The 27,522-nt window shown below is 39.5% G+C and overlaps 1 protein-coding gene across 1 annotated transcript; it reads right to left on the reverse strand.

Moving 5' to 3' along the window:
• On the reverse strand, window positions 1-27,522 carry LOC103772619 (chromosome unknown open reading frame, human C7orf50). The gene is made up of 4 exons (XM_008939958.1): window positions 27,469-27,522; window positions 23,982-24,157; window positions 4,515-4,596; window positions 1-183 (listed from the first exon to the last, which is right to left on the reverse strand). Exons 1-4 carry the CDS (start codon window positions 27,520-27,522, stop codon window positions 1-3), a joined length of 495 nt encoding a protein of 164 aa, XP_008938206.1.

A 27,522-nucleotide genomic window follows, 5' to 3' on the forward strand; every position in this document is an offset into this window, starting at 1 on the left:
TCAGGACAGCAGCTGCAGAACTTGTCGTACACGCTCGCACTTCTCCGGCAGGTTGGGGTCTTCTGCATCAGAACCATCAAACTGCTTCATAAAATCTTCAGCTTTCTGCACAGTTATGTCTCGTGCACTGCCTTGAAGGCCTTGGAGATAGTCCAGTAAAATGGTGAAATACTTGTCTGGAACCTTTAAAGAAAAAACCAAGGGAGACAAAAATAATTGCTTTATTTTCTTCTTGCTCAATGCTCGTTCACAGTCACGTCAAAGCATCACCTGAACAATCATCAGGAGAACTGCACGGGCATTTGTGTTTGCCAGTGCCCACCTCTGAGTGGGAGAGCTCCTTGCCAAGGTTCAAGCTGCCAGGAGGGATGGACTGTGGTGAGAGGACCATCATGTGCTCAGATGGGCAACGCATCCGAGAGGAAATTCTGAGCAGATGTGGACATGCCGTTCCGCACATGCAAACGCTCCCTGACGGCGAGCTCAAGGCTGGGAGGGTTTCTTGGAATTAAAAAACCCACTAGCCAATTCCTGCTTCTGGAACCATGTATGCAAACCTTAATAAACTCAGTGAGAATTGCATGCACATGTCTGAGGAAAGAATTTTGCCGGAATTACCCTCGCCCCTACCCAAAATTATCTGTTTGCTAAGATGGGATACCACCCACCATCAAGCACTTTGACAGAACACTTATACAAAGAAATGGAATTTAATTTGGAAAACAAACTGAATTCAGACATATGGAAATAATTTTTAAATCACGCTGACTAAAACTGATAGGCTCTACTAACATGCCTAACATTAAAGGCAGCTTAGTCATCTGCAGTTGCATTAACCCCATTTCACTCCCTTTCTAATTAACTAGTCGTAGGTTAAGTTTTAGCTTATCTGGTACACCATGTATTTTAAATGAGCATTCTATTTAATCACTTGGCAATAACCTGGCAAAGAAGGTTGAATTATTTATTCAGTATTTCAAACCAATGTGTTTTCAAAAGCATTAGATGAACAGATCTGTGCTGAGGTATACCTTAACTTGATGTTGTCTGTTCGTGGAAGGTTAGAGTCAATAAGAGAATATTTTTGCTGTAAATCAGGAGATGTTAAAATGACCTAATCTCGCAAATATTTTTCTCCATGTTTAACTTGACACATATAAATTTAAAAGGCATACTTGACATAAGTTAAACACATGCGTAAGTATTTAAAGGTTTGGAGACTAATTATTCTAGAGCTGTTTCAATTCTGCAAAGTATCAACATTTCAGAGGAGACAGAACTTCAACAGATACTTGATTTACAACTTATTTCTCCATCGACATTTGGCAGCATAACTTTGATGGCTAAAACTTCTATCACCCCAAAAGAAGAGGAGGAAAGAATATTCCAACACTGCCTTCACCAATCAGAGATACTACAAAGTAATACATCAAAACTAAAGTCTGCATTCAGCCTCATAACTTATATGCCATGGAAAACCTTCTAATTCTTCACACAAACACTCCTGCATTGAAGAAATAATACAGATTTTAAAATTACATCAATTTTACAGTGACTAATACTAAAATGGATGCTATATGAAATGTTGCTATAATATACATATCAAGCACATTTTAAACAGAATGAAAAATGTGTGTACTTTTTAAACCTTTTTACTCATGGTAAACTGGTACTAATAACAGACAAAAACATTCAGACAGAAACAATTTCAGCATGATAGTGCTCCTTTAATGTTGGCACTCAGTACTGGGTTTTTAAAGCTCAGCAACATTTCTATCTTTCAAACCCTAGCCAAATTATCTCTGTAATTTACACCTCTTGCTCTCAGACCTCACGGTACAGTCCTACCCCACTCTGTGGAATTACAGTTATTAGTACATCGTTTAAGCAAAGTGCTTGAAGGGGCAATTAAAAGCCTACACTAAACTAAGAAATATTAAGTGTGCAGACAGACATGTGGCTGCCTGAAGCCTAGAAAACAGACTAGCTAAGGCTAAGTGCTCAAGAAGCCTGAGTTTTTTTCTTTCACACAGCTATTAAGTCTATTTCAGCCAGAGCTTACAACGCAGTACCACGTAGGCAAGATAACACCAGATCTCCTCCTAACTTAGACATATAACAGGGCCACAGGAAGGACTGGAACATAGAGAGTGCCAGCAAAAAGTTAAGGAAATCCAAATTTTAATTCTTCAAATACAGAAGTGTAGGAGCTGAAATTTCAGAACTCTTGGCAAGGCATTACAAGAAGGAACACAATCCTTCTTCTAAGGTCAGCTTTTGGGCTGGCCTGAAATTGGATATTCAAGATCTCCCACCATGGCTCTGGCAAGCGGAAGTGAGGCTTAAGGGATTTTATTATTATTATTTTGTTAAATTGTTTTGACCTTTTTCTTGTTTCCTTTTCCCTCACACACTAACCTTGCCTCTGTTCTAACAAGCTAATATGCACTGGAATGGACTTACAGAGAAATATCCTGAAGTGAAATGATTACCATCGTTGGGAAAAGAGGGGAAAAAGAGTAGCAGGAGAAGAACAGTTATCACTTTTAAATGATACTCTGCGACTCTGCAGACTCCTTAGACTTGCAGATACCCACATGTTTTGCAAAGCAAATACAGGCATCTGCACAGAGAACTTCAGCTTACTGCCACCAAACCTGCTTTTCTCAGTTACCTTCTGAGGAAGCTTCAGATCCCCCTCCAGGGCCTTGTGGTCCAGGAGATGATATAGTTACTTTCTAAAAATGCTGTGCCAGATGAGAAAGATCAACAAATGATCTAGTGTTTACTTTATACTGGACCCTGAAGCAGTATATACACTGTAGGTATACAAGCTTGGCTCGGCAGCTGTCAGCCAACCACCAGATGGATTTTAAAGTGACTTAAAAACACCCTCATGCTGCAAAGGACTTTAAAACCTCAACTTATTCCTCACAGAAAGAGGCCTATCAGTACAGGAGACCCAATTCACTCCTTTGCATGGCTTTTCAGTAGGCATCCAAGTGACACCATGAGATCAAAGACGTGGCTGCAGAAGGAAAGGAACTCATGTCTCCTACTGTATTTTATTCACGTTTGGATATCCAACAGATTTTACTCTGTCATGGACAGGAAGTTGAATTTGGGTATTAAAAATATTCAAAAGAAGCTGGTTTGCCCTCCCTACAGTCCCGATGAAGACAGAGACTTCATTATACGCTTAATTACAAGCACTTGAGCAGTTCTACTAACTTTCTTCAATCTGGATGCAGATGTTAATCATTATCTAAAGCTCCTATTCAATGCATCTCTGATGATTAAGCTAGAAAACATGTGAATTTAAATAAATCATAACACTTCCATCAGATTAAAAAAAAATAAATAGAAAGGAAGGTTCATTTCAGCGTTGAGAAATATGGAGTTAGGTTCTGTTTTTATACATAAAGCAAACACTACTTAGTTAACTATTTCCCAGTATATTTCAACACAAAGTAAATAGGTGAAAAAGTAAAAATTTCATTTTGCCTGTAAAACAATTTCTAGATAGCTTTAAATAACCTATGTTGATTTAGAAAGGTTGATAAAGACTTTTAAAGGAGAAACTTAAAAATAGAAGAAGTGCAAACAACCTAGATACCAACCATCAAATTTGTATTCTGCAACTGATCTTTAAAAAGATGTGAACATTTTTGCCTTCATGAAACTCTGCTTTTAATTACCCAATTCTCTGAAAGCATTTTTAATCATAAAGGTATCACCCTATGTCAGGTGACCAGCTTAAGAGCTGCTGAGTAATTTGGGTCAGGAGATTGATATGCTTAAATGTTTAACTGCACATGAAAAAAAAAATCAGCAAAAACTAACTGAATGTCAACAAAATGAATCAATAAGTAAGGCACAGTGCAAACAGCTCGATGTTTGCTCTATTACACAACAAAATGAAGGACCTGAAACCCCCATTCGATACCACGATGGTCAGGTGCTCACTGGAAACTGAATCTCTGTTGTTTTGTAAGTTATGAAATGAATGGATCTCAGCAAGGATGCAAGCCTAGCTTCTGGTTATACTTTATGCTTTTTACAATCAACATCAGGTTTCATTTATATTTTAATGAGAAAGCTATTTGAAGATCCTGGCAGTATGGCTGTACATCTTATATGGTGCCATAGATATCTGAAGCAAAATGAGAATCGTGGTTTACAGTATTGGGTTCCACACTCAGAAATTCAAATTAAGGATGTGACTCAAGTACTCAGCAAGCCCCAGATTTATATAAAACATGAAACTGCTTGACATATATCAAGTATAAAAATCTAGCATACACAGAAGAATGATCATCAACAAAATAAAAAGATTAATTACATGCAAGTAAAATGATTCTGCATTTTGGTTAAAAACAAAGTAATTGATCTCTAAATTATTAGAAAAGTGAATGGCTAGTACTAGCAACTTTTGGTGAATAAAGAATAGCTACAACTAACGTATAAAACCTTATATCCTATTTGTTCTGAGAAAGAGCAACATTAATACAAACCTTTTCTTTATCATACATGTGCAAGAGAAGCCATGTTTGCCTTGTCTTTTGAAACTTCCATTCTTCTGGGTTTTCAGACCATCTAGAGTAAAGGAAAAAAAAAACTGCTTAAATGAAATACTGTGTGACCAAAACATTCATTATTCAGAAAATATTGCCTACAACGACTCCAAGTGACCTTTTATCCACAACACAGGGTTTCATGACAGTGTGTGAAACAGACACTGGCACACATTCTGTATGAGTGGCAATAAATAACACAAGAGATGGCTACCTGGCTTCCCTGAAAAAAGAGAAGATTATAGGAGGACACTATGGCCAAGAATGCTATAACTTTTCTTTAGAAAGAACTGATCTGTTGAAGTTAAAAATCAGGTTTCACTCCTCGGCTTTAACCAGTCCTTTTTGAGAGGTCATTGCCCTCATTTGACCCATGACAACTGAGCACCTCAAATCCTTAGTCCAGGTGCAAGGATATCTGAGCATCTGGGGAGCTGGAGTGGGTGAGGAATCACGTTTGGGTTTCAGAAAGTTGGTATCTCACAATAAACTGAAATTCATATGAAATTAAGCAGCCTCTAGAGGACTGGATGGAGAGAGTAGTGCTCCTCGGTCACCTCAACAACGGCTGAAGCCCATCACAGATGACTGTTCTAGACCAGAGAAAACTCATTTTTCAGGAGCATATGTTTCAAAGTTAGGATTTGTCTAAAGGCGTGACTTAAACATTGATGGTTACAGGATAGAAAACTGTTTTTTATGTCTCACTCTTGCCCAGTCATTCTGATTTCAATATTTAGCTCAAAACTCCAGGCTGCTTCAATACTGTTAAAAGTGAGTGGGTAAAGCAATGATTAACATTTGCAAACGTTCACTGACTGTTTAGCAAACAAATTTTAAATATGCAAAATTTTAGCTGGGTTAAAACAACACGTTTGTGTACATCTTGAATGTGATTTTAAAGCTGGTATATTCTGTTTTAGACTAAAAGAGATATTTATTTCTATAAACAAAAGAGCAAACTAGCAAATTCCGCTATAAAATGAAGATTGCTTTTTACAAGTATGTGCTTGAAAATGAGCATCTTAACACGTACACTGAAATATCACTTGAAGATCCAGAAGAAAATATATAAAAAGAAAAAACCAGAAAACGTTCTCTTTGATTTTTCTCTAAAGAAAAACAAGTCTCCAGAGGGTAACATGCAAGATGTCTTTAATGTTCCAGCTTGTTTTACACAGCAAGAGAAAGCACAGAAATCAATTGGAAAGCCAGCTGGATATGAGAATTAGTATTGTTTAAACACTGTCAAGTCTAATAAAGCAAAAGAGCCCTCATATTCGGTCAATGCTGCACCAGCAAATACATTGTTTAGTCAATTCAATGAAAGAGAGAAAACCAAGACCACAAATTGGTACAGAAAGATTTCATGGAAGTCTCTGCAGAAAACCCAGAAGAAAAAAATTATTGTCTTGTCTTTCAAATTCAGAATGAAAAGCACCAACAACTCATTAGGATTATCACTAGCTAAACTCAATAAAAACGTCTGTAATCAACATATAAGGTAAAAACCAGACAAATAACAATAAACCAGGAAGAAGAGACAAAACTAATAACCACAATATATTGTATTTTACATGCTCAAATTAAATCCACAAATGAATTGATTTAGAGGTCTCTTCTGGGATGCTGTCAGTAAATGGGCAAAAGATTGCAGTACAAATATTGCACAAAAACAGAAGCCCCAAAGCTGACTGCCAAAAGTCACAGAAAAATACTATTATGGGGAAACCATCCTTCTCCCATCACCACCAACCCAGAACCCAAAGTACTTGCAAAATAAAGATCACTCAACCTTTGGTTGCACCAACAAGGCGCCCAACTGGGCAACACCTGACTGTCAAAATGACAACACCTGCAGTGACAGAAGCTGGGAGTGAAGTAAAAAGGGCTTTTCTTGTGGGTGCAGTTTGGGGGGACAAGCTCCTTTGTGCCCAGATTCTCTGCTTGCCAGGCAAACACAATAGCTCCTAACTGAGAAATCAGGACGATGGTGATGGTGCTTGATGTTAAAAGAAAGATGGAAGATGTTCTAAGAAATGCTGCCTACCCACACAGCACAAAGAAGGTGCTAAGATTAGAATTCTTCTTCAGGTTAAGTAAGCCTGGAAAAAAGTTTACATTGGAATCTTTGCAAGGTGACATGACCAAGCTGAATGACACATCTGTGACCAAATCCTGTGCAAACAGTTCTCTCCTAAGGACAACCTTTAACACATGTTTTTATTTCTTTAAACTATACTATGTGTTTCTATATTTGTGATTATATTCATCAGTACCACACAGTACTCTGAATATTTTATTCTCTGCCTATTTTTTTTCTGCCACTTAATGCTATTACCTGACTACTGTTAGGCATTAACAAATACAGCCTGGTTTCACTAAACTCCTATAAAGCTATAGGATGTTAAAATATCTTTATTACCTAGTTTATAAACAACAGAGGCCAACAAATGAGTGCACTATAAGGTTAATTGCTCTTATTAGCCTATTACCAAAACCATATGCTCTCTTCCACACATTAAGGCAAGCCCCTATACTCCTCCATCTAAGGTCTCACATTGACTTTCACTCTGGTGAATCGTCCTGTAGAAACAAAGAAGTTTCAGCTAGTTTTCCTCAACAGTTTTCCTCTATATACACCATAATAATTCATATAAACACCAAATACTTCAACATAGTCAACAGCAGAAGGTACGTTTGTGTGCTTTACAGCACTAGAGCCTCACAAATGATTTCTTTTTGTTTGTGCTCTGTCCTGTTAGAATCAAATGTTTAATGAGTGCAGTAAAAAAAAAAAAAAAAGTATTTTCCTTAATAAACTATGGGTGTACTCTCCAGAAAATGCTACCAAGTTTTTAACTGGTACTCTATCCATGGTTGCACCAATTCCTGGTTTCCACCTTCAGGAAAATGATCCTTCTCTTGACCCTAATTCCTGTCAAACCGGGCAAAACACTCAAGAAAATGGATGCAGTCTTTAAGATGGATAACGTGGCAGTGGCCATCTGTATTTGGACCCCCAGCAGTTATAAAAATAAAAGTTTTCCCCTGATTCCTATGACAGCTTTTTTCCTACTCCTCTGACAGCTTTAAAACCTATGGAAAGCAGGACTCCGTGACAAAGTGAGAGGGCTGTCTCCTTTTATCAGAATGACATAATTAGTACATTTTTAGAAATGCTCAACTTTTAAACTCAGAAGTTAAAGCTCTGTAACACAAGAGAGGTCTCATTTTGCTGTTTATGTGCAGATAAGCTTCCTTGACATATTACAGCAGTAGAAAAGGCTTTTCCTTTGAGCGATTAAATAAAGACCACCTACATTATAGTTTAAAAAACCCTTTTTATAGACAATCACATCCAAATAACCATTAATTTGATAGCCTTAGAAGTATCCATGTCCAGATCTAATATAAACTATGGACTTGGATGATAAATACACGTGTGCAAAATGTGTATTTTTCCAGTACACCTCGGGCTAAATTCCAATATGTTCTAGAAAAACTAATTGCCTTCTTTACACAGTTAATGTTTGAATCTCTCTTACAAGCCCTAACTCATTGAAAAAACACATTGCTTGACTTTAGTTAAAGAGAACTTTTATGTTTGTGCAAATGATCCTCCTAAATGGCTCAGAAATGGAAGCTACAGAGGAAATCAAATTACTTCAGCAGCTTAGGGAATTTTATATTCAGACTTTTGTTTTTTAGCATGATAGCTTCATGTGAGAAAAGCTGCCCAAGGTTCTCACTGGTCTATCTCATAAATGACTTTAAGTATCCACATTAATCTCACACAAATCCGTTTCCAGCGTAAGCAGGCAGAGAGCAGACAACTTGCAGCATGGAGGGCAGAAAAGCACTGTGGTGAGAACCAACTGTTTCACTGAGCCAACTTGAAATGATTATTGGGTAGGAGACAAGCCTCAAGAAACAGGACAGCCAGACATGTGACTGCTGATATCCTTCCAGAAGACACAAGAGTACAGCTGCATGTCAAACGCAAGGAGACCTAGACTCACCTACATCTACCGCTCCAATTTGGTGCCACTGATGGCCCAGCCCACCTTGGATACACGTTCCAGCCTAGACATCTATCCAAGGTAAAGCAGACTGACACCAAACTTAGGCTTCTCCAGCATACAGCTCAGGCTTAGCATCAGGGAATTCATTTGTAAGGTTTCTCCAGCCCTGAGGACCAGGTCAGAGCACAGCTCTCTTGTGATTTACCCATGAGGACTCTTGTATCTTATTCTCTTCAGCTTCACTGAATCTCAGAGGAGGGAGGTCAGAGCGCAGCCTCCTCTTGCTCTCCTGTGATTTACCCATGAGGACTCTTGTATCTTATTCTCTTCAGCTTCACTGAATCTCAGAGGAGGGACAGAGCAACAGATCTGATCCATTACACCACAGTTAAGGCTACCTCAAAAAGATCTACTAAAAACCTTAAAAGCAGTATACTACAGCACTATACAAAAAAAATGGTCACATTCTTCTCACTGCATTTATCTGGGGACTTCTCTGTTTTGATACACTCAGTTATTCATCATCTCGAAACCTGCCTGTAAGGATCATTATGTTCCACGTGCTCCAGAAGGAAGGCTGAACAGAAGTCACAGCACATGATTAAGGCTTGCAGGAATGAAGTTCAGCATGTTTTTCCCCAGGCAAAGATACTTGGAGCCTTGCTGAAACACGTGGCACTGGAGTGCTTTGCTGTCATATGTCACAATGCAACACACACGATAACAGCGACTTTATAATCCCTCCACTTATGTTTTAAGGCAAGATCACTGCCCTGAGAAGGCCCAAATTTGGAAACTCTGAATCATAGAATCCTTTAGGTTGGAAGGGACCTTCAAGATCATCAAGTCCAACCATTAAGCCATTAGGGCTCTAAAGTCCTCTGCTACAACAGATCAGAATCTGTCAGGGTTGGAAGGGACCACAAGGATCTCCAGACTGAACAGCCCCAGCTCTCTCAGTCTGTCCTCACAGCAGAGCTCCTCCAGCCCTGGGATCATTCTCGTGGCCCTGCTCTGGACACGCTCCAGCAGCTCCACGTCCCTCTTGTACTGGGGGCTCCAGAACTGGATGCAGTACTCCAGGTGGGGTCTCACCAGAGCAGAGCAGAGGGGGAGAATCACCTCCCTCGACCTGCTGGCCACACTTCTCTTGATGCAGCCCAGGATCTGGTTGGCTTTCTGGGCTGCAAGTGCACACTGCTGGCTCATGTTGAGCTTCTCATCCACCAGCACCCCCAAGTCCCTCTCCTCAGGGCTGCTCTCCAGCCAGTCCCTGCCCAGCCTGTACTGGTGCCTGGGAATGCTGTTACCCAAGTCAGTTCAGTGGCAAGCATAACACCACATATGGCTAACAGGTGAGCATGGGAACCCAGCACCTCAGAGAGGCTCCCTGCAACCATGGAAGTGGTGTGGAGAGAGCAGAAATTTGGCATAAAGTCATTCTTGTGGGAGAAGAGCTGTTTTATGGATGGAGGTTTTATGTGGACACATTAAAAAATATATGGATGTGGATAGAAGTTTTATATATGCCCCATAGTGCATACCGAGAAGTAGGAATAATAATTTTTTGTCCAGTTATAACAAGTACGATTATTTAAAAGGAAATGTAAAAGTGTTTATTTTTATTGGAAGTATTCAGACTTTCTTCTATTTCTCTCAGGGGCATTTGAAACAAATTTACTTTTAAAAAGTTAGGTTTTATCTGTCCTTGTCAACGCCTGCGTGCCCAGAGATCTCCCTTGCAGTGCACTTCAGTGCTCAATGCAAGAAAACTCGTTTCATGTGCACATGATGCTAATTTTCCTCATTTGAAAAAAAAAAAAAAAAAATCCAATATTTAAATTCTAGATAGATTCTCAAAGACTTGACCAGAACAGCTGTAGTTAGAACCTTAGATACACTAATCTGTGGCATCAACTCTGATTCCTGGAGAAATTAATATATTTATGCTGATATTCTCAAATCCAGTTTGGAAGACTAATTAACTTATGACTTAGATAAAGGTTTTCCTTATTTTCCTGGAAGAGAAGAACAGACACTAACGGAGCACTTTTGCCCTAAGAAAACTTTCTAAAATTGTCAACAGATTTTAGAACCAGTGCCACATTTTTGGTTGAAAATCCTGGCACCATGTCTCAATCTGTGGTTTAAAAACAATTTTTAATAAGTTCTTCCATCTGTTTCAGATGCAGCATAATGACTAAAGAGTTGTGAAAAGGCGAGGGGAGAAAGCTTTTTTTTTTTCAGTTGAGGAATCACACATGCAGAAAAAAGATAAATGTGCTTTTTAGTGTCCCATATTTGTCCTGATGTCCAGTTTGAGGACAGATTGTATCCAATTGTGTCTGCACAGCAAATTACACAGGTCACAGGTTTTCTTAGAAAGTATTTATAAAACAAAAGGAAAGGGTCTTTGTGCTTTAGAGCAAAGCTTTGATTAGATCTACATAAAATGTTTATCACAGCTTATCTTTTATCATATGTACTTTTATCACTTGCCATTATTTGTAACGTTTTACATTATGTTTGCATCCTGAAGCTTCAGCCAGGCTAGAAATCCCCTTCCTCCTCCAATACAGGCACTGCTCAAATGCAACACGAGACATTCCCTTGAAGAGCTTCGAGTATAAACAGATGAGACAGATGATAAGTGGAAAGGAAAGTTGACCCAGAAAACTGTAACAATGCCTCAGATTTATACAGCGGGTCATGAGCAGAGCTCATACTTCTTACAGTACACTTAGGGGTAAATTATTCACATTGAATATCAGCTTCTCATAGGCACCAACCTACCTGCAAATGCCAAGAGAGTTCCACTGGGGGGAAAAAAAAAAAGTACAGTTGTTTTTTTACATGCTTTTTCTACTACAGTTACTTAGTTGCTGGTATCTGTATTAGACTGCACCACAAATGCATTTGGATCCGAAAAAAATATACAGCAGTAATAATATGCTGAAACCTTTCTGTTGTTTTCAGTAATAACAAAAAGGTCAGCAGTGGGCTTGAAAGTCAACAGCTAATGTTACTATATTATTAAGCTAAATGTGCTTTTTATTTTACATACATTCATGAAAAGAAGACAAAGCAGGAGTAGAATTATCACAGCAGAAGAATAAAAACCAGACTTTGAGCCCTTCACAGCCAATCTGTTCTGCTCCTGCAAGGAATATACAGCTCAGTGCTATCCCAGTGCTGTGCTCAAGTGCCATCTCCTCTCCAGATGTCCATCTTTTCTTGCACTTAATTCTGGTTATACTGATGCCCAGACCAGAAATAAGGGAAAGGGAAAATGAAAACAACTATTAAGCCTCCCTCCCATGAAGAACATCCTGGGGGGTACGAGGAGATAAAGAGGGGCCCATGGTCTGGATGAAAACCATGTAAGAAGCCAGCTGCAAGTAAAACCATTTCCAAAAGTTGGCAACAATCCATTTATATAAATGCTTTCTGATGATCAGATGAGGGATATGCTACCAGACCCAGAAAAAACAAACACAGTTACTTCTCTTCTGCCTTACCATTACACCATATAATGTCCAACTGTGGTACAGAATACTCCTGCCAAGGCATGCATTCAAGCTGAGTTGCAAAGAGTACCTCACTTTAATTGTTTTTTTGGGTTTTATTTTAACTTCAAATCAGCTTTTAAGACTTTTAAAGGTTTTTCCCCCCTAGCATCCCAAAGAAGAAAAGAGTAACAGAAGAGATTAAACAATTAAGAACAAACAAAAGAATAATTTCTTAATCTTAAAATAATTGTTGCATTTCAAAGGAAGGATTTGAAGAGTATGGAGATTGAAATCAGGCTGAAATCACTGCTTGTAACTCTCAAATTCTGTATCTGAGAAGACTAGGTTCTGGAGTGGTTCTCAGCTAGAGCAAATAATCACTGGATTTTACTGCTCACAAGGATAAGCAGTGCAAGTCCTTTCAAGCTAGATCTAGAAGATTCAATGAAATCAGAATCAGACAAGCTGCAAAAAGTGTTGTGAGAAGGCAAACATTTACTAATATAATACAAAAAAAAAAAGTCTATATCATTTTAAGGCCTATCTCAAAGCTAGCAGCAATTAAAACCAAAACCACAAACAACAAAGCCCCCTCAAAACACCAAATAAACAAAACCCCCAAAACCAGGTTGGCTGGGAATATGTGCAGGACACCACACTATGGTTATTCTGGACACCAACAGCAAGAACAAACATAGAAGCTTGCTTTCAAAACAAAACAAAATAAAAAAGATCCATCACCATCCTTGGCATTTTTCACATCCCCAGGTTGGATGTCCCATGGCTGCATGCACTACAAAGGGCAGCAGAGGCAGGAGGAGAGTGCTGCAGGGCCCTGGCCATTTGCATCCCCCAAACTGTAACCTTACAGGACTATTTAGTCTTCTTTTTGCAGAACAGTTCTAGGAAGGGAGAAACCAATGAAAGAAGCAAGATCAACCTAGAAGTGTACAGCAGTTGACAGCCCACTCACATGTCCTTGATTTAGCTGATATTTTCAGGCAGCTCTCACTGCATAATAAAATCTGCTGCTGCACTACAGTATTCAGGCCAGAATCAGATTCTCCTCTTTCAACAGCCTGTGATATGCATTGGACGGCTAAGATTTTAAGTAATCTATCCTTAAAGAAACTGATCTGCCAATTACTGCTTCCTGCAGATGGCTCTCATTCCAATTCAACTTTATTCATATAAAAGTAATTTACCGATACCTTTTTGGGCATCATCACATTAATAAATGTGTGAAGCAGGAGACGAGTTTTATTAAAGACCTAGTTTTATTATTTAAGAAATATGGCTTGTTATTCTAGGCCAGGAAGCTTTGACAGCTCCCTGGAGCTAATTGATTAATAATCATTGCCAACTGCATTTTAAATTTTAATTTTGGCTTTGGCTGGCTAGACTCAACGATTCCCTAGGGCTATGAAACTACTCACCACTGTTTTATTTGGGCATCGGATGAATAGCTCGAATGTGTTTGAGGAAGTGAGCAGCAGTGTTAATTCTCCTAGATCTAAATGTTATGACACAGAGAAAACGTAAAACTTTCCTTTTGCATTTCTGCCACGTCAACAACACAGTCTGAATGGAAGAAGATGGGTGAGTACAAAATGTCTCCAGAAGATGGGTTAAGGGTGAGATGCCTGGGCTGGGAGGTCAGCACTAGACAAGGAGTTTGGAGAGCCAGGGGACAGCAGACATCAGAGAGCACAAGTTTTCCTCAAGACAAATGGAAAAGGTCAAAGTGATTGTGGTAAGTGTTGAGCACTCACAACTTCAGTGAGCAATGACAATGTCTAGTTATTGTCATGATGTGGTCCTGAAGCAGACTGGCCTGTTATTAAAGACTCCTGCTTCTGAATCTCTCTAAGACAACCCACAAGGCTTCTAGAAGCCATTTCAGATGCAATAATAAATTAAAGATGCTTAATTCAATTAAATGCAATCTCTTTTGTCTAATACTATGGACAGATGAAAGCTGGATCTCAACAAGAAATATCTAATGGCTACATTTAATAAACTGTTAAGAAAATTCATTTATACTGGATTTTGCTTTACTGGAAATGAGAGTCATTAAGAAAGGATGCATTAAATTTTCTTAACTGGGTTTGCAAATAAAGATGTTATTTTACAGGAAAGAGAATCAGGCAAAGAAACCATAACTATTTTTACCCAAGTCTGAGGAAGTACTTCACAGCACAATGGTTAATTGCTGCTAATACAATTTATAGTTGTGACAACATATATACATGAAAAATTATGAGGAATCTTAAAAATTTTACTGAAAAGAATATAAATAACTAAAAGTAAACTAAACTTTTGAAAAAAAAAAAATCGATTTATCAAGATTGCATGGGAAACCTCCTCAGGCATAGAATGAGTCACCTCAAGAGTCACCAATGTTACCTGATGCAAGGTCATATACAGGAGAAAAATCTTATATTAGTGACTGAGGATAAAAGTGCTGTTTGTAACCTCCAGCTGGCTATCTCAGGAATTTTTGTTCCTAGTTTTATCAGCAGCAATAAAGTGGAATTTGCAGTATTACTACAAAGCACCACAAATGCAAGGACGCCCCAGCTATGAAGACAGAAACCTCTCCCAAAGTACCAAGAAGGGTTTGGAACATCTGTACACTGCATGCACACCCAAAGGTTAGTTTAGTTGCCAGTGGCCTTGAGGAATGTCTTGAGAAACCACCACCAAAAAAAAAAAATCAATCTCTGCAAACTCCTCTTTCAAAATAAGGAATTGAGAAAAATCTTACAAGTCTGTTGGGACCAAGTGTTGGTATAGAGCCAAAGAAAACAGAGCCTGTGTTCATGATGAGAAGAAAGTTATGTCTAGTTTCCCTCGCGTCACTTGCTTGAAAGGAGACCTTCAGATAGTACAAGGCCTCTGGTGAGTCACAGACTTCATCACTGTTTAAATTATCCTTCTGAAAAATTGAGTAAGATAACAATTTTTCAAAAGCTGTCACAACAAGAGTGAATAAATTAGTGTCAAAATATTTTTAATTTATTTTGCCAAAATACCATCACGATATGCTATCAGGAAAGGTATTGTGGAAAAGCAAATTACCATTACCAGGATGGGGAGAAGACAGAGAAAATACGTTAAGAAACTGAACAAACAAACCAACAAAAAGAAAAAGCCCTTTAAACATGGGCCTGGTTAGTTGATAATGTATTTTTCAGCTGATCCTGTAAATGACAGATGTCAGATGAAAGGATTTGTGAATTCATGTTAATGATGCTATTAAATACAGTATTTCTCTATGAGAACGTTTGAACCAAATGCCCAAGTAAATATTTTTACAGCTTTCTTTCACACTGAAAAAATGGTAGAAGCACAAAGAGACAGAAGGTTTCAAAGTAATTCACTCTGCAGCTTTTCCTGAATCCGCTTTGAGATGTGTACTTGTGACCTTCCATAAAATTAATTCAAAGATTTAGAAAGACGAGTCATTTGATTTGGAGCCATAAAGCAGGATTAGAGTTTCCTAATCTATTTCCCCCTTTTTGTTAAATTTAGTGACCATTTATGGTTATGGAAATTACAAGAAGAAATCTTTTTCCACTGCATAAACTAAATAGGATGATGAGCAGATTTAGACAGACAGAACAGCTACTGACTCTGACTGAGAAAAATCTCACATGGACATGAGCTTCCCTTGCTTTCTCCTCTTAAGCCACACATTACCCCTAAGCAAAGGGGTAAGAAAGCTACTCCAAAACCATTCCCTATAGAAAGGAGTTTATCCAGAATAATATTAATAGCTAAACCATAAGAGGTTTGGTTCAGGGTGAGTAGTGTTAGTCCAGCTGCTCTTCTAAAGCTTAGCTGAATGAGTTGCATCATAAGAATTTACTAATTTGGCTGGAAAATCATGCAATCATTGATGTTTCTAAGGCTTCCTGCTTCTGAATGAGTTGAAAATACCACAAAAATATCTGCAGTATCTGAGAACAACCACATATAGTGAAGCTGAAAACTCTTAGAAGCTAACATTTCAGAATCTTCAAAGCAATCACCTGTTTTGTCTCTAGAAATAAGAGTTGCTTACACAGCAAGCTAGAAATGGCAAAATACATCAGAAAATATTTTTAAGTACCTATGATCTTCATAACTTGATACACCAGTATGGAGAAGACTTGCTAGAAATTACTGAAATTATTTTTTTAAAAAGTAATTTTGTCCCTCTGGAGCATTTCCAGGACAGCATTACAGATACCCAGAATATATTCCTATGGTTCGTTTTCTTCCCAGAAGTTCTTGATAAAAATAGCTAAGATTGGCTCTAAGGTTACTTGTTTTTAGAATTATGTAGTAAATAATACTATTATTTGTCAGCATTACCTTTAACTGCAAGTTTATCTTCAGTAACAGCTAAAGAAGCCTCGGTGCCTGCTTTGGCACTGGACGGTGTATAACTAATAGATCATCTCCATGCAGTGACTGAGCTCATTTGCAGAGAGCCATGACTCTTTAATTCAGGCTCATCTGGGTGTTAACCTGGTTATTCAGCTCCCAGACCCGAGCCAGAGCTTCTGCACAGCACTGTGTGATGCAGGCATCTTCCCCTCTTCTGCACCAGCAGCTCTTCAGCCACCCGCACTGAAAAGCTGGACTCACATGGAAGACCTACAGATCAAAACTGTTGCCTTCATTTTTTTGGTGAGCCTTCATCTGGCAAAGCCTGGATCTCAGTCTGGACAGCTGTAATATTTATAGGTGAAAAAGAGATGAGATATGCCTAAGAAACAGCAATCTTCATGAACTCACTAAACTAAGAGTGAGATGTTAATGTGCCTCTTGCAAAGCAGCAAAATTGTTGTATTAGAACCATAAAAAGCAGCTAACCCACCAAGAAGTTAATAATGGTTTAAAAGCAACTCCTGCACAATGTGACATCCTGTGCATGTCACGTAGGGGTTAGAAAAACACTGGCATGGCTCCAACACAGTTCTGCAGATCACTTGCCATCAAGATACAGGAAAGTGAATCCAGAAGTCAGCAACTGTATCATAGGGACTGAAAATCATCAAGCTGGGCTGCAGTCAGACATCTTGCTCAAACAGGCAAAAGTTGTATGGAGCTATTACTGGGGGTGTAACGTGACATTCACAGAATCCTAAATGCATAGTTTGAATAATCAGATGATAATGAGAACACTAACATGTGGAAATGTGTATCATAAAGGCAGCTCTGAAATGACCGGGTATCTGACCTGCTGCAGCCAGGCTGACGTAGGATGAGAAGCACTGTCCCTTTGACAGTGAATATGTCCAGAGTTGGCATGTTCATACCAACACTGTCCTTAACATAATACTGAGTAATAGTCTGGAGGGAGGAAAAAAAAGCAAAGGGTTTTAGTGTGCAGCAAATTAAATGTGAAATCTGGGTGTGCTATAGCTCAAAGTTGTATCTAATGTCATTGCCCATAAACCAAAGCCAGACTGACAGGGAGCAGGAAGGAATTGAAGACTCAGTCCCTTCTGCATGAAGCTGGAAGGTGGCTCCAGTCAAACAACCCGTTTGCTTCCAGGTCTTGCATTTCCAGAAGGATCACAGACACAGGAGATCAAAGACAAGCAGCAGAGCACATCAGTGTCTGGAAGGACTAGCAACAGACGAAGGATTACGGACATACTGCTTCACTGAAGGGGCAGCAAGACTGAGAAAACCAACATAGCCATGAGAAGGATGTAAACACCAGGATGGGGAGAGGTTTTTTACAAAATGTGGGGCAATACAATGATTTAGAAAGCTTCAATAATAGGTCTAACACAGCAGAACAATTCTTCTGCCTCATACACCCTAACAGCAAGCTCTGCCTTCTGCAGAAGAGAATAGGCTTGAGTACATTTAGAGTAGCCCTGAGCAGCACCGCATCTGTAGAGTTAACATGCCCTCTCCACCCACCTCCACAAGAATAACTGGCAGCATACTGGCACCCTATAAATAGGGAAGGTGTGGGCATTGCAACAGAGAGCTTTGTAGAGTTTCTGAGGAACGCTGGGGCTGCTAGGAAACTGCAAACAAACTGAGGCGGCTTCAACAGATGCCACGGGGTACTGAAGTTACACAAGGGAATGTATGATAATGCTAAGGAAACTCACTCTTAAGAAGATAAGACTACTATTCTCTGCCACTAACAGAGACAGTGACTTCCTTTAAAATGAGGAAGATCTGCCCAACTATTAACATCAGTTGGGAAACATTCAGTTCTACAGACAGGCTGACTCAGGTCAAGGAGAGGAATCCCACTTAGAGGCAGGTCAGGCCCTGGTAGAAATTAAAAGTCAAGCAATATAGCAAGTTGAAGAAGTGCTAAAACAAATTAACTGATCTCTAGAGCATTAGGAAAAGTGGAAGCCTTTGAAATCAGATAGTAGCAAGTGCCTGCCCAAGTTCATATAAAACAGCGGCAGAACAAAAGCCAAATGCAAATTTATCCTGTATCTGCCTCTCTGGATTCATGAGGCCTCTTATGGAACTAATGATTGTGACAAAATGACCAAAAGCACGAATGAATAATTACATCCAGAGTTAATGCTTGCCCCAGAACTTTTCAAAAACAGCCCTATGATTACTGGAGCAAAACTAGCCTCCATAACTATGCCCCTAATCTTTAAGGAAAAGCTGCTCTTTTGAGACACCTTGAACCCCCAGTTGCTGCAGGAGATTCAGTAACATTTCTGTGTCTAATTACCATAGTTTCTCTTAAGTTCACATACTATTTTTGCTACTGGCTCATTGAGATTCACCACTTGAGCAGTTCTCCAAAATTCTATGAAATTCAAGATAACTGAGGAGCTTTTTATATAAGCTGCACCTAGCTATCAGGAAGGAAACTCATTCTCTGTCCCAGAGGGTGGGGGAAGGAGAAATGACACTAACCACTCATGTTAGTTGTTATCAAACCCAAGGAGTCTGCCTCCAGAAGGGGGAAAAAAGATTCTGTGTATGTTTAGATTTCTAGTGCACCAGTCACTCTTCATATCTAGAAGCTTAAGTCATTGATGGTGAAACATCAACATCAGTGTCAAGTTTGAAATTAACAGAGACTAAGGCCAATGAGAATGACTTAAATAAGTTCAGAATCAAACATCAAAAGCCATCACTGACCACAGCTAAAAAAATACTTAACCTGTGAGTGGAATAACAGCTTCAAAACATTATGGGATCAACGAAGCAAACGAAATCTGACACAAGCCCACTCACTGTACTTCAAATTTAGAAACTTTTTTTAAATATTAATGAGAGCGTTGTATTTGCACAGAGAAGACTCCCAGCAGAGCCACAGGTCCCAAATGTGGTAGGATGTATGGTTGTGTGATTTCCTGAAGGGCCACCATCATCTCAGGAGTTTGGCCACAAATCTCAAATGTCACTGACCTCTTTACAGCCCAGCACAAGCCCCTCCTGGTTCAAAAAGCAGAAAGTTCTTTGATGCTGACACTGAGAGAACACTAAGCTACCTATGAATGCCCTTCTCCAGGTGGCCTCTGCTCCACTAGGAGTAAGAACTTGATATACTTTATAGATGTTATTTTATTTATATCTGTGTAATATAGATTATCTAGATATTAAAACAGCAAAGTCTCCAAATAAATGCTTACAGCAACACCCCTGAGATTTCTGTATTCTTTGAAGGGAAGTACAATGTTTCAGCTTTAAAACCTCCCTTGCTTGGCACTGTTTGTAATGAAGTTTGACCGAGGCCTGGGATCTGTTTCCATCCTGCAAACACAGCAGATGAGCAACCACCCTGGGCTGTGCAGTGCTCCCAGCAGTGCTGCCACTGTGCTCAGCAAATCCACCTTGTGTTCTGCAGAGTCAAGACTATTTCCCCACTCGATGGGAGATTCTGCCTGTCTCTCACTTCTGTGTTTCTGTAACAGGCCCTTGCTTTGTTATTCTTATAAGCACCTTTATTTTCTTTAAAGAAATCTCTGATATTCTCTGCATCTCACCTAAACTTAGATTAGGGATGAGGACAGAGAGAGCTATAAAGAAAACTGAAAAGATAATGCCTTGGGAAACAGGCTGGTGATGTACATTACCAGTATACCATAAATCATTACAGAAAGATATGTACTCCAGCAGCTTATGTTTTAAATTAACACATGGTAAATAACATTGCAAGGCTTAGGTAATTCACAGCAACATCCAGATAACGATATTATTTATTAGTACTACTTCAGATGATATCAATCTTGTAGTTCCACATATTTTTAATGACATCTTTTCATATCTCTACTCCTTCAGTGGGCGATGGAGAAAACTGTATGTGCAGATCCATATAGCCATGAACTTCCAAAGGCAAACACAAGAACAGAACATTTCTAGGAGAGAGTGGCTTGCCAAGCCAAACAAGTTCTGCTAACATTTTAACACCACAGAGGGTCAGTTAGGTTATAATTAAGTCTAATTACCATCCTCATGAATTGCAACATCTTTTCACTTGAAGGCACTTAATACTCAGAAAAGGATGAAGTTTTACTCAATATTTTCCAAGAATCAAAGTAATGAAACATTCTAATCTTGGTTTTAAACCTGAATCATAAACCTGAATCACTTACCATCATAAAGAAAAAAGGCTAGTCATCATTAAAAGGAAGAGATTTGTGCAGTTTGTTCAACCACTAATAATTCCTGGCTCCTGCTGTTCCCTCTTCCCCTACACTAATTTTACACATTTTTTTTTCGCTGCTGTTCAGTACCACTCTTTTTTTTTCTTCATCATTCCACATAATTCTTTTTTCTTTCTTATAATTTTATAACCTTTCTGCTTCGCTTTTTGCTTTAAGCTCCCTATCTTTAATCCTCAGATATATCTCCAGATCTTCCTCTCTGCTCCCTCAGCAAGCTGGAGAATCTGACCATAGTAGACCTTCTTCTATTTCTTCAGGCATCCTGCGGTTGCTGCATTAGGCAGAACTGCACTGAGAAACCACCTGAGTGGTTTCTCATTGAAAGAAAACATGAAATAAAAAATGGTGAAGGAAAGAAATTTTTTCCCCCTTCCTTCTCCCACAGAAAGTGAGAGGGAAAAAACCCAGGAACTGTTTGGCTGCTTCTTGTCTGCCAGGAGACCAAAGCCTGGTGCAAGCTCACCCCGGTCTCGTTCAAATGGTAAAGCAGCTGGAAAGCCTGGGATACCAATGCCACCCAGCTCACGGGGAAAGCCCTTCAGCACCCTCAGGGCTAGCTGGGGGCTGCAGTTTTCTGGCTGGCATCAGCTCCTGTTGCATCCCATCTGCACAAGGGAAGAGCTTTGCTCTTCCTGCGAGGCATCCCTCTAAGCCAGCTCCACTGCTGCAGCACTGGTCTGAGGGCCGTGGGGCAGGGCAGTCCTGCCCCCTGCACACTGTGTGCCCTGCTCCTGCCCACCAGTGCTCTCCTCATTACCTCAGCTTGACCAAAAAGGTGAGGCATGTCTTTGGGGAAGTCACCTTGTGCCTCGGCGATGGGAAGAGCGCTGCCTGTGTGCTGCCTGCTGCTTCCAGTTCATTTTCTAAATGGAACACACAAGGCTATTGCAGAAACAGGGCTCTCTGACCACAAGGAGCCTCCGTGAAAATATGTTTTATTTCCTTCAAGTAAGATTTTGTTACCTGACCTTCCTGCTTGAAACAGAAATTTATTCTCCTGGTGAAGAATTCCACATACCAAAGATGATTCTGTGCTCTGAGCATATTACTGCCTCTTACAATGTGTATGACCTCCAAAAGAAGTTTCATTTTCCCTTGCATGCCAAAAGTCTAGATGTGTAGCAAAATGATCTTTCATTGAATGCTTTCTAACACTTTTCTTTTCAAGTTATCAAACAAAATTTCGCCAAAAGAAATTCAATATTTTCCTGCCATACATTAAAGCCATGACTGTGCTCTCACACTGTCAAAGGTCTCTTAATAACCAAACCTGACATTTTTATTTATCATATGGGACTTCAACTTCCACCTGTCCTACAGGACATTCACATGTCATCAGGGAATTAAGATGTCACTTCACCATATGTCATGTAAAGGTTTTTATTGTAGGTGGGGCAAAGCACAAATCCACAGCACCCATTTGTTTACTTCCCATTATAATTATATATTAATCGCTTCCATCCATAAGATTAACTTATCCTCCCACATATTATTCATGCCTGTAGCCCTACAAAAACATGTAGACTGAAATCCTTGACCCTCTGAAGTTGCTGGGGATTTTGCAATGGAGTTCCAGAGCTCAGACTGTAGTTTCCCTTCCCCAGCTAGTAGCTTACTCCTCCAATGAGTTCAAATCCATTTGTTTCATTTTCCAGTCTTGCTGGGTTGAAAAAATGTTTGAGGTGTAAAAAGAATATGCTGATTTTCTGTAATTTACAACAGTGCAAGATGGTCCTGGCACATCATAGGCTAGAATGGTGTTCATGGTTATGTTTGCTTGGCATTTCAGCAGCTTATTACTATGTCTATTAATTCTCCAAAACTGGAATTGTCTGTTGCTGAGATTATGCCTCACAACCAACTGCTGTACATATAGCCCTTGGACTCCGTGTATCACAAGACATTAGCAGGTTTACAGTTTCCAGGAAATTTGGTACAGATGAAGTGAAATTCTGGAGTCAAATTGGTTCAAATATTAGTTCAAACAGAGTTTCATACTCTCTCACCTAACAAGGCTAAAATCCATGCAGATAAGTGGAATATCAAGCAAAACCCCACAGCTTGTTCCTTTGCTTTCCAAACCTGAAATCCATTATCTAGAGATCCACCACTTACTAGCACACATACCAAAGTACAGTCTGAGCAGATGGTTCAAAGCTAACTGTCAATCCATTTGCAGTTCAAAACAGTGGTGAACGACTCCAGCTGTTTTCCAGATCAAAAATATTATTGTCATTTTGCTATCGCTGCGTGCTGAGGGTTATGTAACAAAAATGCACATGTCCCTCTGCCTGGAATGCCATTAATTTCCTCCCTCCCCACTGCGAGTGGTAAGTAACAATTCAGACAGTCTGGATGCTTCAATTTTGAGCACGGCCAGAGATGCAACCCTGGAATTACTCCACATGGTAACCCACTATTAGTAACACCCCAGTCTTCTGGAGGTCTTACAGAGAGGGTATATTTTTCAGTTTGGAGAAAAATAAACAGTATCGTCCTGTTTACACATGACTTCTTACTGTCTGTAGGGCACTATGAATGCTCTGCTGTAGTTCTTCAGCTTAACCATAGACTTTGCTTTATGCTGGAATGTTAAATATTCTAAATAAGTGTGCTAACTAGATGAAGTAATTGCCTCCAATCTGAAATCAGCCACTATAGTTGCTGTATATTTGGTATGCAAAAATAAGGCATTGTACACTATTAACTTTTAAATAGTGGCATAATCCCATCTTAATTTACAAATACCCAAACATCACGCAAGGGGTTAAATTCAGACTCCATAATGCTTAAGCACTTTGTGCAATTTGCTTATACAGAGAGAACAACTGGAGCTCCTTTGTTTAGGACAGTGCACTCAAGAAACAAAACTCATTTCCTCAGTGCAATCTCTTCTGCAATGTGCCTTTTATTCTTTTAAGTGCAGCTAACCCAGTGGTATTTATCTATCAGCTATAAGATCTTCAGGACAGAAGCTGTCTTTCTGTAAAATGTCTGCACCACATTTAACATCTCTCAGTTCTTCTCATGATAGAAACACAATGGGGTGATCAACTGTATGCTGGGTGTCAACTGAGATGAAACATTAACTTAGAGCTTAACTGCAGCAATTTCCTTTAATGTGTTATTGCTTGGTTCAGCTTGTTCTGGATTTCCAGCATGGTTTACAGCTTACTTCTGGGGGAGCACCTGCCATGGTTTTATCAGTCCTACCTGGTTAAATAGGCCAGAGCCAGCTCAGATCCCGATGGCTTTTTGGGCTCCACTTTTTTAGTGGATATTCCAGCTTCCCTCATCAGCTGTTTTTCCTTCTTCTTGCGTTCCTTTTTCAGTTTTCTTTCCAGCTTCCTCCTTTCCTCTGCAGTAAGTTCTTCCTCTTCTTTTGTTGCCTGAAATAGTCAACAATTAAATAAAGTGTTTATATTTCTACAGGAACAAAAGACGCATAAATGCAACTGAAGGGCACAGGTAACATTTCAAACCAGAAGCTTCAAGCTTCATAATTTTACTGTTGACTATACTTCCACCACCTCTCTGCTCTGCTCTGCTCAAGTGACAGAACTGTGAACACTGCACTCACAGAGATCTGTAGAACTGCCCTGTCTTTGAAGGTGGAGCATATAGAGACAAGTAGGAAGTCTGGAGGAGCCACCTAGGGCTACACCAGCTGCACGAGCACCTCACATCCCAAGGCTGGGGAGATAAAGGAGTCTAACAGCCACCAGCATTTCCAAATACAAGAATTACATTCACAGAGTGGACTTGGTTCAGATCCAGCAGCTTTACTATAGCATCATACTTGCCAAGTGAGGTCCTCTGCTAAAGCATCGGCAACCCATGGAGGCCAAACAAACTGAGTGCAAAAAAACACTCTTCCTCCACCCTCTGCTTCCTCCTCACCTGTACAAGGGACCCCAAACTGAAATCTGAACACACAAGATCAACTGCTTTATGGAAAAAAATGGTTAAAACCACTTTATAAACTGAAAAATCCCTGGTGTTGCATCAGTTTGTATTAGCTGAGTGCTTTCAAGCAAAAAAATCTGAACACAGTGCTAAATAACATTGCTCTTGCCAACTTTCAAGCTAAGGATGGTTAAACAAGACAATACCCACACACAACCTTATTTGCCAGAGACACCTGCTGAGGACTACTCATTTTGTTCAGCAGTAATTCATGTATCACCTAAGTTTACTCTGACTCATCTTTTCAACTCTCTGTTTTCAAAGGCTAAAAAAGAGCAAGAAAGCAGAAATTGGAATAAATGGGAGTGGGACAGTAAAATGGATTTGCTTTTTCTGTTTAACAAACTTTTTAGCTACTTTCATGGGAATGCCAACATTCATGTGCAAACAGATGCACAAAAGCAACACACGTTGCAGTTGTATAGAAGACATTTTATAAATCACGCTGAGAATAAAATAATATTTAGGGTGAAGGTAGGTATGTAATTGTTATACAGGAAACAACGTTTTCATTTGAAAAGCCACCCTGGTACTTACTAAAATAACAAACCAGCCACACAAAGCCCAGGAAAACACTGAGGGTGGTCATTTATAAAGTGTTTGTAAAAGATTACTACAGCAGCTGTCCAACAGACGACACACTACAGTTAATCTTCTTTTAAAAATAATGTAATGAATTTGTTTACTTTTCTGTGAGCCATGAAGCTTTCAAATAAAGTGACTGTGGCACATCATTAGAGCCAGTCTGATAAAGAGGCCTCTGCTTCTCCATACTTACAGTAAATGCATATCTCTGTACCTCCCCTTCCCCCTCACATTCCCTGCATTATCAAAAAGCTTTTTATCCCCCTCAGTTAAAACAAAACAAGCTGCTCCTCCCTGCAGGTCCCAGCGTAAACACCGAGCCCTAACCATGTTTGTTTCCAGCATCCCAACTGATGCACCGTGGGCTGCCTGAAACAAGAGCATTGTTCTCCCCGTGGGGCTGGGGCTGTCCTGGGCGTGAAAGAGTTGGGATTTACAGCTGGAGGGACCTTCTGCTACCCCACAGCATCACCCAAGGGAAATCGGATGGATCCAGCTTCTGCCTGGGACTCCCAAGCACAGGCACTGGGAAAGCACTCACAGCCTTACAGCTCAAACTACTTTCCTGGTTGTTTTACCCAGCCAAGCCAATTTGATTAATCTATGCACCACAATCTGTCCTTGACTGGGTTTTAATGTGAAAGCCTCAAGTTTTATGTGCTTCATAAAATACCTACATTTGGTGGTACACGCTCTACTGAAGCTGAGGGTAGTTTTATTGCAATTAAAATAATCCAACACAATCAAAAACGACCTTCCCCAAAACCTGGGATTTGAAAGAAAATAAAACCAAATTTTTCACTGGAATTTAAAGCCTAGATGTACTTATGATAAACTGGATGGTCTCTGTTAGGACACTCCACTGATGCATCTCACCTTTCTTTAGCTGAACAGCCATATTTTTTAATTTTGCTTTCAATGAACCATTAGTGTTCTTTTTCTGAAAGATGTGTCCAAAGTTTGTGAGCCATTCAGATTAAGACTTTTAGTATTATGTCATTATTTAAATTTAAAAAACCAAACCAAACCAAACCAACCAACAGGACTTCATTGTTGTGAGGTAATAAATATTCCACCTTGTCTCCTTCTATATTTATAAAGTGACATCACAATTTGTAGTGCTGCAATTTAGTCTTAACTACAAGATTGTAAAGTCCATATTTGAGCATGTGAGACACTTGTTTATTGACGCGATAAATTTAAAACACATGGATTCAGAAAAACACAACACTTGCTTATTTGCAAAGCCTGCTGAGAGCTACCACACCACCTTGGATTGTGGGCTCATTAGATCTCAATCTAAACAAGGTCAGGCTAGGTCAGTACACTTGAATGAATGACATTCAGATGAGAGCCAGTGTTTTCTGGTGATTAAGGAGGTGGGAGTCTTCCACTTGGAAACTTTCCAGAAGGCCTGAAAAGGTGCTAAAAGGGATATTGCCACTGGATGCCATATTTTGAGTAAAAGACAGGCCCCCAAATCTTTAACACTTGGGCTCATAAAAACCCAAGTCATCTCTGCCAGGGTATGGGGATGTGAGCTCTGACATCCTCAAGCAAATTCCCCAAGCTCAGACTACCATGTGCATGCAAAGTGCTGTGCCTGCCAAAGCAGTGACTTTCACCACTGCCAGTCTCTACATTTCTGAATTGTACACAAACACAGTAATATACTGTATCTAACAGTAACACTCTGTGTATAGGTTTTACATTATTCTTGGTAATCTGGAAATATCTCACAAATTTAAAACATTTTGGAAGTGATCTTTAGAAATTAGCTTACCCATCACAAAAAGGGAGCCATCTCTAACTCAGAGTGTTCAGCAAACTCAGAGTGTTCAGTAGCATAAAGCAGAACAGAGAAAAATAACTATGACTGCAAGACAAACCAGCAGAAAGATGTACCCAAAACAAGATTTCTGACCCCTCTTTTTGTCAGCAAGAGTGGCAAAACCAAGCAGGTGTAGTTTTACAGAGGCTGCATCTGCATAAAAGCTTCTACTGCCAGGGGAATATGAACTGTAATAGCTGGGAAACCAGTACTGAGATGGTATTAACAGCACACTAATTATGCTTCACCAGAGCAGTAAGTGCTTTTTAAAACTTGTTTCCAGATTTAATTACCCAAAAGTCCTTGACTGCCTCGTACTTGAATAGAGTTGAAGGCATCTTCTAAAGACTTCTGTTCCTCCTCCTCACTCAT

Source organism: Merops nubicus, unplaced genomic scaffold, assembly GCF_000691845.1.
Source record: "Merops nubicus isolate BGI_N331 unplaced genomic scaffold, ASM69184v1 scaffold4935, whole genome shotgun sequence".
NCBI lineage: Eukaryota > Metazoa > Chordata > Aves > Coraciiformes > Meropidae > Merops > Merops nubicus.